Source organism: Saccostrea cucullata, unplaced genomic scaffold, assembly GCF_032062105.1.
Source record: "Saccostrea cucullata isolate Sc308-1 unplaced genomic scaffold, CSIRO_AGI_Scuc_v1 ctg10995, whole genome shotgun sequence".
In the NCBI taxonomy this organism is placed as follows: Eukaryota; Metazoa; Mollusca; class Bivalvia; order Ostreida; family Ostreidae; genus Saccostrea; species Saccostrea cuccullata.
In genome coordinates, this window is record NW_026931092.1 from 22,700 (window position 1) to 36,544 (window position 13,845).

General features: G+C 34.0%; 1 protein-coding gene across 1 annotated transcript; it reads left to right on the forward strand.

Moving 5' to 3' along the window:
• Nucleotides 1–2,378: 2,378 nt before the first annotated feature.
• Nucleotides 2,379–11,405, forward strand: LOC134231380 (uncharacterized). The gene is made up of 10 exons (XM_062713346.1): nt 2,379–2,427; nt 5,574–6,227; nt 6,396–6,476; nt 6,606–6,773; nt 6,985–7,075; nt 7,261–7,472; nt 9,597–9,764; nt 10,042–10,178; nt 10,589–10,928; nt 11,282–11,405. The coding sequence occupies exons 1-10, from the start codon at nt 2,379–2,381 to the stop codon at nt 11,380–11,382; spliced, it is 2,001 nt and encodes a 666-aa protein (XP_062569330.1). The 3' UTR covers nt 11,383–11,405.
• Nucleotides 11,406–13,845: the final 2,440 nt, after the last annotated feature.

Below are 13,845 nucleotides of genomic sequence, written 5' to 3' on the forward strand. Positions count from 1 at the left end.
CCAAATCAGATGTGGATTCCCAAAAACTGTTAGAAAATTTAAAATTGCCATTTTTTTTTTCAAAAGTCAGAAATATTTTAACGTTCGGCTTTTCCAAATGTTATACAATCATTCCTCATCTTAAATTAAAAACTTGGCTTTTTGATATCATAGACAACAGATTTATTCAATAAAAACAGAACTCAATATGTTTTTATATCTAGTGATTTGTCATCAACAAAATAACTTTGCTCTCCGAAGACTACAGAAATGTTCTGATTCTACACAATGTTATTCTGAAGTTGATATAAAGGATGCTGGAGTTCTTTATTGACAATATATCTGTAGTCTTCTGAGACGGGGTCTTCCAACAATTTTTTTGAATTCCGATGGGCACTAATTTTGCTCCTTTATAAGCTGACGTGGTTTTATTATTTCTTTAATATCTCAATAAAACAGAATGTATTCAAAATTTCTTCAAATTCGTGATAGAAAAAAAAGAAAGAAAACAAAAACAAAAATTAAGACTGAGACTTTCGACTCAACATTTAGATACATTTAATTGCTATCAATAATCAACAAAATTGAATCCCACAAGAAATTTTTGAATGACTATGTATCAAATTTTGTTACTTTCAAAGGAACGAAATTAAATGCCCGCGCAACATTTTAGATGACAAATCAACGACATTTTATCCCAACGAAAACGTGTGCTTCTATAGTATATCAACGGTGTATCTAAATTTACATAACTTTTATTCATATGTCGATTTGATACATCCCAGTGAACTTAAAGCAAAAAGTCATCAAAGTGTTACCATGAGAAACGAGATTATTTTAACTTTTTCATCGTTACCTTTTTTTAAATATATATTTATGTAATAAAATTCCGCTATTAACATTATTTATGTATACATCTTCTAACTTGTTCGATGCTCATGAGCATCCTCCGAGTGCGGTAGAAGGATATGGAGATAAAGAACAGTATTCAATCTCAAAGTCCATAAAACAATACAAAATAGGAGCAGAGCAAACACGGACCCCCGGAACATCAGAGGTGGGATCAGGTGCCATGGAGGAGTGAGCATCCCCTGCCGACCGGTTACACCCGCCGTGTACTCCTTGTCATGATCAGGAAATAACGGAAAAAATCCGTCGTAAATTCAGTGTATAAATAATGGACTAACAATTGGTATGAAAAACGTCAGTCAGCATTTGACTCAGTGACAAATCGTATTTGCTGACAAGGTCACTGTATCGACCATAGAACTTACGAAATGATGACTTTAAACGAGACTGCTGATATTCTTGTTTCATCAACTTGCTTGTCAATAATTTACCTCGTTTTAGAAATTGTTCATACGTAGAACATGCTCTTGCGTATCGAATCAGCTGAGATATATATACTCCGTATGCAGCTGATGAAGGTATATTGCTGAATAAGTAAGGGAAGTTGACGATAGAAAAGTTGAAGTCATCACGTTTATCATATAGCTTGGTTGTTAGATTACCATTAGTGTCTTTTTCAAGTAAAATATCCACAGAAGTGTCGGACTTTGTGGTATCTTTTATCTCAAGCTCACCAAGATATATCGTATCGACGTAGGAATTAAAATTACCATTCTAAACCGAGGCAGGCTTCAGACATATAAGTTGATATAAATATCATTTGATATTTTTTCATACCTTTTGTTAGGCCTTTGTTTTTCCCTTGAATATAACTACGAAACGTTCCGTTTACATGTAGGTGATCAATACGCAGGGATAACGGCGGATGTGGCCGGTCAACATGCTTACTCCTCGAAGGCACCTGATCCCATGTCTCGAATTTTCAGTGGTCCGTGTGTTAAGCCCTCTTTACAGATTTTAATTAATCAGAGATTTCTTAATATTAATCAATGTTCGTTATTGTCCACTTTTTTCACTGAATTTTAATTCTGCACACACTTATTATTATACACTCAGAAGAATGTGTGAGATGAAGGAAGAAGAATGACTTAGAAATGGAAATAAATAAATAAACAACACAACAAATTAGATTTAAAATTCAGTATGTTCATCAATAAAACCGTTTAGAAATATGGGCCAGGATATGTTCACCTTTTGTTGCATAATTAGAAAGAAGTTGTCTTAATTGATTAATGAGAAGTAATTAAATTTGTAAGCAGAGCTTGATAATACAAATAACCAAGTTAGTAATTGGTATCATGTGAATAAATACTTCAAAGCGGTTTAAAGATAGCGTGATTTGATAATTTTTTCAAGGATTCTTACCATACTTTATCGTGAAATAAATTTTAGTGCTTGTACCCCATTTGTTTAGTTGTATGTTTCACACACATGCACTCCACTCATTTGAAATCTAATCATAACTGGAAAGATTCGAGAAACGTTTTTCCATGGAATTATTAATTATAATACTATTATTGATAGTTTATCCTAAAGCAGGTTAGTTTTCCACAATATATACATTTATTCAGAGAAAAATATTGTCATAGCCTATAAATAAATGTTTAATTCACATTCTTGAAAATCACTGCATTTTAAACGCCCAGCAGGTCTTTTATGGAAAGTGTAATAACATTCATGAAATTACATATTTAAATACACACACCTCTACGTAATATTTTAAAAATCTTTGCGAGAAAAAAGAATAACATTTCTAAATATTTACCTCAAAGGCACTGCCTAAAATAGAGATCTGCCTTAATTATAAAAAATTATAAATATCAAATGATTCAAATTATCTTGATTTCTATGAAACATTTTTTAAGAGTACATTTGCGGATGCTAAATATCTTTCAATACATAACAATGAAGTTTTGACAAAATTGTTTCCTTCTGTTTATAAAAACATGTCTATGTACAAGTAAAAGAAATATAATTTGTAGTGTAAGAAAGAAAAATTTCCATACTTTAACATATATTGTTTAAAAAGGATTTTGAAAAAAAAAGTCTTGTTACCTACTCAAACTTAAGATCTAAGATCTAAAAAGTAGTCGAAATTAGATCTGTGATCAGCAACTCTATTAACAGTGTTCTTTGTCGTCAGTTTCTTCGTAATATTCCATAAGTTTCAGCAAATGTCTGTATCAATCGTTATCATTTTTTTTCTTATGTTTGTCTTCGACATCATTGTACATTATTGATCTTTTACCTGCAATGTAGCAATACTGCTTATTCGAAATGATATAATTTTTTTTATATTTCTTTAATCGAAATATTCGTAAGACTTTTAATTTTAATTCAATAATTTGTAAATAAATAAACTTGATTGAAATGTGGTTTTTGTATACAAGCATACAAGTAGTCTTTCTAAGGTTACTGAAGAGTTATCCAGTTTAATTGTTTCTTACAATCAATCGGTTTTATGTTTAAGTCTGTTCTATTCCTTACATAAATTCTTTGGGAATGATTACTTTTTTCCTCATTTTCATGCTATTTTCAATTTAAACATCCTATTGTCCTCGACTATTATTATGCTATCTAGCTTACTGTAATGATCTCAATTATTCTTTTCTAATTTCAAAACTGTTCACAGTTTCATTAATTAACCATCATTTTGAAAATCTAAACAACATGGGTGCATGCTATACCATTAAGGTGGAGACTGTCAGTCAAAATTTAAAAAAAAAGTTTACATAAGAAAACATATCTTGTTAACTTTATCATAAAAGTTTTATCTGACTATGCACTCTTACTAAAAATCTTAAATACTGTAGATCACTAAATTTTCGCGACACCTTATTTTTACGAGATACTCTTTATTAGCGAGACATAATTTTCACGAATTGTTGTTTTTCGACTATTTAATCGTACGGAATATTTTTAGAAGTTGAAAGACTATTGAAAATTAAAGTCATTGTGTTTGTCAAAAAGCGTGGTTAATAGTTTACCATTCACGTCGTTTTTTAAAGAAATATACAAATATGATACAGGTGTGTCAGATTCTGTGGTATCTTTTTTTTCAAATTTACCGGGATATACCATGTTGACATGAAAATAGCAGTAACCATTGTTATTTGACAATGTGTCGCTGATATATCTTAATGTCGAGTTGAAGACCAGAAGAAGTGTTTCTTCTTTTCATAAGATATTGAACAAATTCTACTTCATATGAATACAAATATAGGTGTGCTAATAACGTATGTGTTTTATCCTAACATTTTGTCATGCTGTCCCCTAGAACCAAACACAGTGCAGGATTGTAAGTACAACCAGCACACGTGTTTGTAATCATAAATATAAATAGAACCCTTTATTTTGTGTTAAATATAGATATTCATCATTTGTTGCGTAATTCTATAAAACTTTAACAGTTTAAAGTCTGGCTATTGTATAATTGTATGCAGGTCAAGGGCGATACTATGAATACAAGGGAAGATGATATCAATAGGAAATACTTAAGAGGCAATTTAAAGATTCCATGACTTGATTGCATTTTCTATATTCTTTCTTATCTTAAGCAGTTGCCTGATTTCAACGATAGAGACCTTGTTTACTTGGGTGGTACGTAGGGGCAGATTTTCAATCTTTGTAGGTTTACTAGATCAAGATTGCAATAAATGTTACCTATAATAAAAAGGTAGTTCTTGGGAAAATATTCATTTTTTTCATTGTCAATCTGATGGGGAAAAAAATACATCTATACATGATTATTTCATTTACTCACATATACATCTTGCAAAACATGACCCATATGGGTTGGCATGGTTGGTAAGGGCCAGAAAAACCTAGACTGAAGTAAAAATCAGTGAACCATTGCAAAAATCTTCTTCAGCATTTAGCCATCACGATAGATCAGTCGGTAGAGCGCTTATTCGGTGATCAGGGGGTCGTGTGTTAATTCGAATTACGGCATGACTGACCTACGCCGATAAAAAATTAGGTAGAAACTGATCCTTTGCCAAGCCCTCGGCACTTTGAAGTGAAAGTTGTGGTCATTCGGAGGAGACCTAAAGAATTAAGGCTCTTGCTTTTTCAAGATAAAGAACTCCCACTGCCAAATAGCCCCAAGTGCCGTATATTTAAGATCTAAATTTGAAACCCTTTGCACGATATATGTTGACGTCTCTATATGAGTGAAGAATTCTCGAACGGGGTGTAAAACGATATATATAATCAATCAATCATACTGATATAGTCCAAACGTCATGGTACCTCACATGGTAGAACACATGCGCCGTGATCAGAAAAACGTGAGTTCAAACCCCGGATGTTACAGTTAAAACCTACTTGCTGTTTGGGTCATACATGTATGATGTCTTTCAAACCATCAGGTATTATTGAAAATTAATTAGTCTACTAAAATGAAATGATTAATGTGAATTTTGAAGACTTTTTCTCCATTGAAAGGAATTTTAGGAGGCTAGGGGTCAACAAATTAACCATCAGATATAACTAATTTTTTTATGATACATGTATCTTTAGCTGTTCAAAAGGCGATCAATCAAGTCTAAAAATGGCAACAGCCACTCAGCCCTCTTAAATGTTAAATTTAATATCAGGTTTATGTTGCACAACACAATTACATGTGTTCAGTACTGAAAGGACAGGCATCCACTTTAAAATAATATAATGTCGATCTATTTCAGTAAATTGTTGGTGCCGACCCAATGAAAGAGCTGATGTTATTTTTATATTTGAGGAATCGTACAGCACAGGGGAATATCCTAACTCGGCTCCTACGGAATGGAACTACCAAAAAGAGTTCTTGTACAAGCTAGTGAACCAAATGTATATAGACCCAGACAATGGGATAAGAGTGGGCGCTGTGACGTATAATACGGATCCAGATTGGCGCTTTGATCTAAACACTTATACCACCAAAAGCGATATTCGGAATGCTATTGAAGGAATATCAACAGACAGGCGGTCGAACATGTACGAAAACGACACCGACTACTCAGACAAGGCCCTGAATTATGCATACACCAACATGTTCCAGGCCGATAAAGGAGACCGACCAGACGCTCCAAACTATTACATCTACACGTCAGACTCTCTCTTCTCATTAGACGATCCCTACTCAAAAGTCCAAACTATAAGAAGCGGTGGGGATAACTACGTCTGGGCTATCGGGGTAAAGGACGCCGCCTCCCAGACAAAACTGTCTCAGTCTGTGGGGGTGGATGGGAGGTACTTCACGGGGTCCAGTTTTTCCGCTATCAATACAGATGAGTTCGCCCAAAAGATGTGGGAGGCCTTCAGTGGGTGTCCAATCACAGATCCAGCCATTGGAAAATACTGTAGGTATTATTTATTTTCTAGAAGTCCAATTTTCAGTGAGGTTTTTTCTTTAAATTTTTGACCTTGCAATATATTTGGTTGAAATTTACTTCTTAACAAGGCAATTTCCAACAAAAATACACGTACTGTCAAGTCTGGCTTAATAATTAATAATTCTTTTGACACTGATTGTTTCCAGGTTCCTCTTTTGTATTTTGAAGAACCAAGTTCAGCTTCTGCCCTCACAGAAACCTGTGAACAGGATACAGGTAAAATATCAGCAATTATATACATCATATGAATCTGCTCTCTCTCTAGCTCTGTTGAAACCACCAACATAACCCATTGGTATATGAATGTCTTTTATTATGAAGGACTATACTTACTTTTTGATTTAGGAATGATGTTCCTGATGCAGGACCCCTTGTTTGAGATTAATTGCTGTGGCATAATAACCGCCTGGGAGTTTTATCCTTGTGCTGTTGGAATCGTCCAGTTTATGGTTTGGTCCCTGAAATCAGGAACAACATACGAACTCAAGGCCATACAGGAAGTGGAGATTCTGGGTGAGTCAGAAACGGAAAATTAAAGCAATAATTTATTGGCACCATATTTATTATCTTATACATGTAAAGGAAACGCCAATTAATTGAATTATGTAAATTATTCTTTCTTTTAGTCGTCGTTGAACAAGAAATGCCTTCTGTGATTTTTGTTATCTCAATTTTAAAATATGTTATGGTTATATGATGAAGGACACTTTATGTTTTTCTCTAGATTCTGATCTCCAAGGAAATGTAAAAGCGTTTAATTACACTGTTCCCGAGGATCAGCGTATTGCTATTGTGGCTGGGGATAGAATTGGGTGGTAACGTATGATATAACATTGATCTATGAGCATAATGAAGGAGTCACTTGGTAGATCTTTTTGGATAAGGAAAAAGTTAGCAATAATAGAGAAATAAATATTTATATATATACTCGTAGTTCTATAAATAGTTATACATGTACATGTATATCAGTAAAAAATATATTGACATTTATGAATTGTAGGAGAGTCTCTTCAAGAAACATTATATCATACCAACCTTGCACATATTCAACGGACAGATTTTGTCCACAGAACATATACCGTACTCAATATACAGATGACCCGTATGAATACATGTTGTTTGACTGGTCAGACAGTCAAGCAAATGCAAGCTCGTCAGCAGTTGAGAAATTGTCAGAGAGAGGATATACAATCAAAGTGTACGCCAACAACAGTAAGGAGCTATTGGTTTTTGCTATTAATTAATAATCAACTCGCAATAACTATGTCACCCTGAGCAAAGTCAGGAAAGATGTAACATTTTGGTTTGTGCTAACAATAATTTTGTCCGCAGATGGCTTAGAGAATCCTTATGAATTTACCACCAAATAAGTTCTGCAAATTTTTTTCCTATAATTTATTTTCCTCTGAAACTGCCAAACAGTAGATTAGTAACCATACCTATAAATGATTTATAAAATTCTTAAAAATTCTAACAAACAAAAAAGATATTTAGCGGAATCCACTAAATGTTCTACCAAGCCCCTTTCTTTACTCTCACTCAATATTAACAGCAGGAGAAACTCATGAGCACTGTACACCAGTGCATGTATATTCGAGAAGTGGCGTAAATCAGATATTGATACATGTACTTAAAATGTCAACGAAACTTCAAGAAAATTTGAAATCACAAAATTTTACCAATGAAAATGAATAACCTCAAAACATTGGACTTTTCAACACTTTATCTACCACTCCCCACGATTAATTGAAGTCCAGAATTTTTGATATCATCACAAAACATTGCCAAATGACAATAGTAAATTTACTAACCTTGTCAATGTTTATTTGCAAAACTTTTTTGGTTAAAAAAACTCTCTGAGTGTACACACAACTGATACAAGTACTATAAGGTTATTATTAAAAAGATGTTTGAGTTTCTGTTTGACATTATTACGCAGGTTTATTGCTTGTGTCAGGGTATTACCTGGATACCAACAATTTCGACCTGTTGACATTGACCTCGGAGTTTTAAAAATTTACTTGTCCATAACTTTTGAACAGTTAGTACTAGGGCTTTCGCGTGTATACTTTTTCTGGAGATTAACCCTTTTCCAGGGTATCACTAATTTTGACTTTGGAGTTTGACCTACTTTTGAAAAACTTGAACCTTGGCCATAAATTTTTGAAAGGTTTTTTTTTTTTTTGGCTTTCATATATATTTCACAAAATTTAAAATTCATTGATACTAGTCCCTTCTTTGGAAAAACAACCATCTTCATGTTTTGACATCGACCTTGCAGTTTAATTTACATTTGAAGAACTTCAACCTCTAGTCATCAATTTAGGGCATAAAAAAATATATTCACTCGAGTCAGTAGACGGTAGAACATGTAGAAAACAATTTAAGATTTCTTGAGAAACAAGACACTGAGGGAACATCAGTGTCTTGTTTTTTATGCCCCCGTAAACGAAGTTTCGGGGTAGATAGTTTTTGCCCTGTCCGTCCGTCTGTCTGTCTGTCTGGTAGTCTGTTTGTACGCAAAAACTTTAACCTTGTCCATACCTTTTGACTGGGTGGGACTATGGCTTTCATATTTCACAGGTGTATTCCTTATGACAAGACCTTTCTTTGGGTACCACCAAATTTGACCCCTTATCCTTGGAGTTTGACACACTTTTACACCAAGATTCCAAACTTTCACTTTGGCAATAACTTTTGAACTGTTGGTGCTAGGACTTTCAAACTTCAAACTTCACATATTTTTTATGTAATCTTTGTGACAAGACCATCCATTGTCTACCAACAACTTGATCCTTTGACCTTGGAGATCGACCTACTTTTTTAAAACTTTAACCTTGGCCATAACTTTTGAACAGAAAGGGCTAGGGGTTTCATACTTCACATATGTACTCCTTGTGACAAGACCTTGGAGTTTGATCTACTTTTAAAAAACTCTAACCCTGGCAATAACTTTTGAACAGAAAGGGCTAGGGCGTTCGTACTTCCCATTTGTAATCTTTGTGACAAGACCTTTCTTTAGAAAACAAGAACCTTGACCCTTTGACGTCAACCCCGGAATTTTACCTATCTTTAAAACGTTATCCTTGGCCATAACAGTTGACTAGGTGGTGCAAAGGTTTTATATTTCACATTTGTATTTCTTGTGAGAAGGCCTTACTTTGGGTATCATAACGTGCATTAGAGAAAATGTAACCTTTGCTATGTTGCCATATGGGGGGATTAGTGTTTCACAAACACATCTGGTTTGTTGTTTCAGTTCATTCTTAAGTATTTAAATGTACATCATATTAGTAGTATTGATGTGATTTGTGGACATTTGTGACCTTTGATCAGATACACAGGTGTCCTTTGAGGAGTCGATGTACCTGACCTCTGCTGCTGACCACTGGCCGATAGGGACAAGTTTCTCCTCCTATACCATCCTAGGTCAAGATTACAAAGAAAATGTCACTTTGTCTTGGGCACTGAGAAACAATTATATTGACCTTAATGAGTCGTGTAGTGAGTACAGCTGTGGGTAATATTCAGATTTCAGAGCAAAATGTAACCAAAGGGAAATAAAGAGAAATTATATAATCGTCATTATTCAGTTCATCCTCAAGAAACAATAAACATGATGTTTTTAAACATAAATGTGCAATTCGAAAGAATAAAAGTTATGATATTTATAAATTACTTTAAAGTTTCTGTAACGTGTATTTCTTTTATTTAAAATCATATCTATTTTTAATATCCACGCCTGCTATAAATCAAGTAAAGAAAGGGTTGTTGATTTTAGGTTTTACCCAAGTAGCGCGGCAGCTGGAGCCCTCAGAGAGCTCCCAGGGTTTGGCGGGATATATGGCGAAGTTAAAGGTGGTGGACACCTGCCGTCATACAGCCACCGCTACCTTCAGTGTCGAAACCTTTAACGGGGTCAGTATACCTTTAAAGGGAGTCAATCTTAGCAATTTCTTTAGAACTTCTATCAACAAAGCATTCTGAGATTACTGCACTACCTACGTATTAGCAAGTTCAATTTTTCACTCGTATGGAGAGGTCACTTCTTGTCAGTGGTGGTCTAAAAAATTAGATCTACATTCAACACTCGGGGCCATTGAGAAGTAAGGGAACTTTTATGTGCCAGCACCAACTGCGACACTAAACCTACGTTAATTATACCTGTCTCATCCAAAGAATCTGGCTCTACGACCCGCAATTGGATTCGAACCCGCGAGGTGAAGATCAACTCCTTATTCTGGAACACTAGAACAGACGCTCTAACCATTGCCCCGCGCAGGCGACTTGAAATTTATTTAAAATACTGATGTTTTTATTTTTTTCAGCCACCAATCATTACCAATTTTCCGAAAGAAATGTCCTTGCCGGAAACACAGGGCGGAAGTGAGTTGGTTTACAAGGTGGCAGTGTATGACCCCACAGTGCCCCCTGATGCCGTCTGCTGTACATTAGAGAGTGTTCGACCTCAGACACTAAACTTTGAAATAAAACTCATCAATGGGACAGAATTCGTCATTTTTACATATGAAAAGCCAGTATTTGCCTACCGTGACGTTAATTCTTACATGTTGTCTGTGTGTTGTGAGGACGGATTTGGAACCGTCAAGGGCATCTTAAAAATTGACATCACGGAGGTTAAAGAAAAAGAGGTTTACATTCCTCCTAGTGAGTAAAATTTGCTCTGTTATCTAATACACTATATATATCGTTACAAAGTTAAAAATATCTCGGAATTGGTCTGCATATTTCAGATAAACACTGACTCATTCAGATGAAAACTGACACCCTGGCGTATTGACGTGTATTGACCAATACAAGCACCGGGGCAGATCAATATAAATGTTATTTAAAGATCCGTTATTTGATTATTAGCTGCAAGATATACACTGTACATGAATTGGTAGTAATTCTGTAAAAAAAAAATTAATTTACTTTTAACTGTTCTGTAGTTTCTAACTTACCTTTGTTTGTGATTTTTAGCTTGGTTCTACAGTGTATACCTTATTTCTGTTTTACAGCCTGGTTCTATACCTCCCTGATCGCCAGTCTTTTGCCTATCTCCACCATGTTCATGATCAGCTGTTTTCTGATGAACTACACCATGTTTTTTGTCGACTGAAAATAAAGAACTGAATCTTTTTAGTGCCCGTTTATGTTATTATTTTCTAAACTTGATACACTTATTTAATAAAAGTCTCAGTATTACAAGTTTTTATCAGTTAAGTAAATTTTATAAAAATTTAAAAAAAAATTATACTATACCCAAATTTCAAAAGTACTTATTCCAAAAATATACATCTGTAAAACTGCATGCACATACCAAAAACAAGAAAAAACTGGTCGTTTCAATGTACTTGCTATAGTATAATTTTTCCTGCTCGTGGGTCCTCGCTCTCTGAAAAATAAAGATTGTTCGGTTTACAGATTGAGAAACATAAACCTAGAGTTCAGTATTCATAGGCGTCGCAACTGTATTAAAAGTCTTTCCCTTACATATTTAGCCCAACGTTCGGCATAACCTTCGAAAGAATTCCTAGCAGAAATGAAGTTCTGTCGCCAACTGAAAGATCTGGGATCCAAACTTTTCAGTTATAAACAAACCCGATTGTTACTAGATATTTTACATCTATAGAATTAAGAAATCATAGTCAGTATTCTTGCTCTTCTTCTTTCAACTACAGTCCCGCTGAACATGTCATTACTGGTGATGTCAATACACATGTAATTGGAATGTCGGCCTTAATAAAGCAATTATTGTTAAAGGTCCAAAATACAGAAAGTTCGGTCTTTCTATTAGTGATAGAACTTCATTTTCATTATACGTAAATCCTCAAAGATTATGCAAATCATTGGAATAAGTATGAGAAGGAAGACCTGCACTTTTTGTCAGAATGGTTTACTAGTAAGTGTTCGAGAAACTTGAGAAATAACGGAAAAATCCGTCGTCAATTGAGTGTATAAATAATGGACTACCAATCAGTATGAAAAACATCAGTCAGCATTTGACTCAATGATGAATTAATTGTATTTGCTGACAAAGTCATTGTATCGACCATAGAACGCAAGAAATTATGACTTTAAGATAATTCCATCCTCCTATGATGTCATAGGTTTTTGCAGGAACTATTATTAATTTAACTTTATGCCAAGTAGAACAATAAAATTTATAAGAATGCTTTTCAATAAGTGTAATGATAAATATTGTTTTTTTTAAAAACTCTTATTCAATCTTTAAAAAATGTAACTCCTTCGCAGCGATCTTCATTCAGGCATTTTCATTATTATACTTTTTATGTAAAAAAAAAAAAGTTTCCCTAGTATTCACAATTCAAATGTATCTTAGAATTAGCAGGTATTTCTGAACTTTTAGCATCAGAATTATGCATTTGAACCAGTTTTTACATAATTTTTGTCGTAATGTTTACAAAAAATATACAGGTTTTTTATGTTCTGTTTATTTATGTCTGCTATCCTAAATAATATGGCGACCTATACATTTTTTGCAACAATTAGTAAATTTAAACTATATTTTTTATACTTTGTTCCATTAAATTTGTGAGGGTGGAAAGACCTTAAACGAGACTGATAATACTCTTGTTTCATCAACTTGTTTGTCAGTAATTTACCTCGTTTTAGAAATTGTTCGTACGTAGAGCATGCTCTTGCATATCGAATCAACTGAGATATATAAATCCGTATGCAGGTGATGAAGGTACTAAGTATATTGCTGCATAAGTAGGGGAAGTTGACGATAGAAAAGTTAAAGTCATCACGTTAATCATTGAGCTTGATTGTTAGATTATCATTAACGTTTTTTTCAAGTAAAATATCCAAATTTGAAACAAATGTGTTAGACTCTGCGGTATCTTTTATCTCGAGCTCACCGGGATATATCGTATCGACAATAAAAGAATGGAAATTACCATTGTTGATTGACAGTACGTCGTAGATATATCTAAATGTCAAGTTGAAGGCCAAAACAAGTGCTTTCTTCTTTTCACGCATGAGATTTTGCACATAATCTGCTTCATATGAATACAAAAATAGGTCTGCTAATAACGGAGTGCAATTGGTACCTATGGGAATTCCCATAGATTGTTGGAAAACCTGGTCTCCAAAAACAGCATAGATATTGTCAATCAGAAACTCAAGCATCTTTTTGATGTCAACTTCAGAGTACTTGTGTGTACAATCAGAACGTTTTAACAAAATAATTTTGCAAATGACCGATGAAAAGGTAAGTAAATTTACGAGCTCAATTTTTATCGAAAAAGCAGGTGTCATTGATATCAAACAGCCTGGACTTTAATTTGTCGTGGGGACTGGTTGTGTATAAAGTTGAAAAGTTTTTAAGCTGTTGATTTTGGTAAAATCTTGTGATTTCAAATTGTCCAAAAGGTCCTTGGAATTTTTAAGTATCCACATCTGATTTTCACCACTTATTCAGTATATTGACACACAGTACTCTTGAAGTTTCTCCATCACTACTGTTAATACTTTAGTGAGGAGTGAAGAAAGATGCTTGATTGAACATTACCACTTGTAGAATTAAATCCAAGTTCTTCTTATTTATAATTTATAC

Coding starts and splice junctions, on each gene's coding strand:
- LOC134231380 (XM_062713346.1), top strand. CDS start 2,379: ATGGAATTATTAATTATAATACTATTATTGATAGTTTATCCTAAAGCA. Junction 2,428..5,573: donor GATAGTTTATCCTAAAGCAG/GTTAGTTTTCCA, acceptor GATCTATTTCAG/TAAATTGTTGGTGCCGACCC. Junction 10,179..10,588: donor GTGTCGAAACCTTTAACGGG/GTCAGTATACCT, acceptor TATTTTTTTCAG/CCACCAATCATTACCAATTT.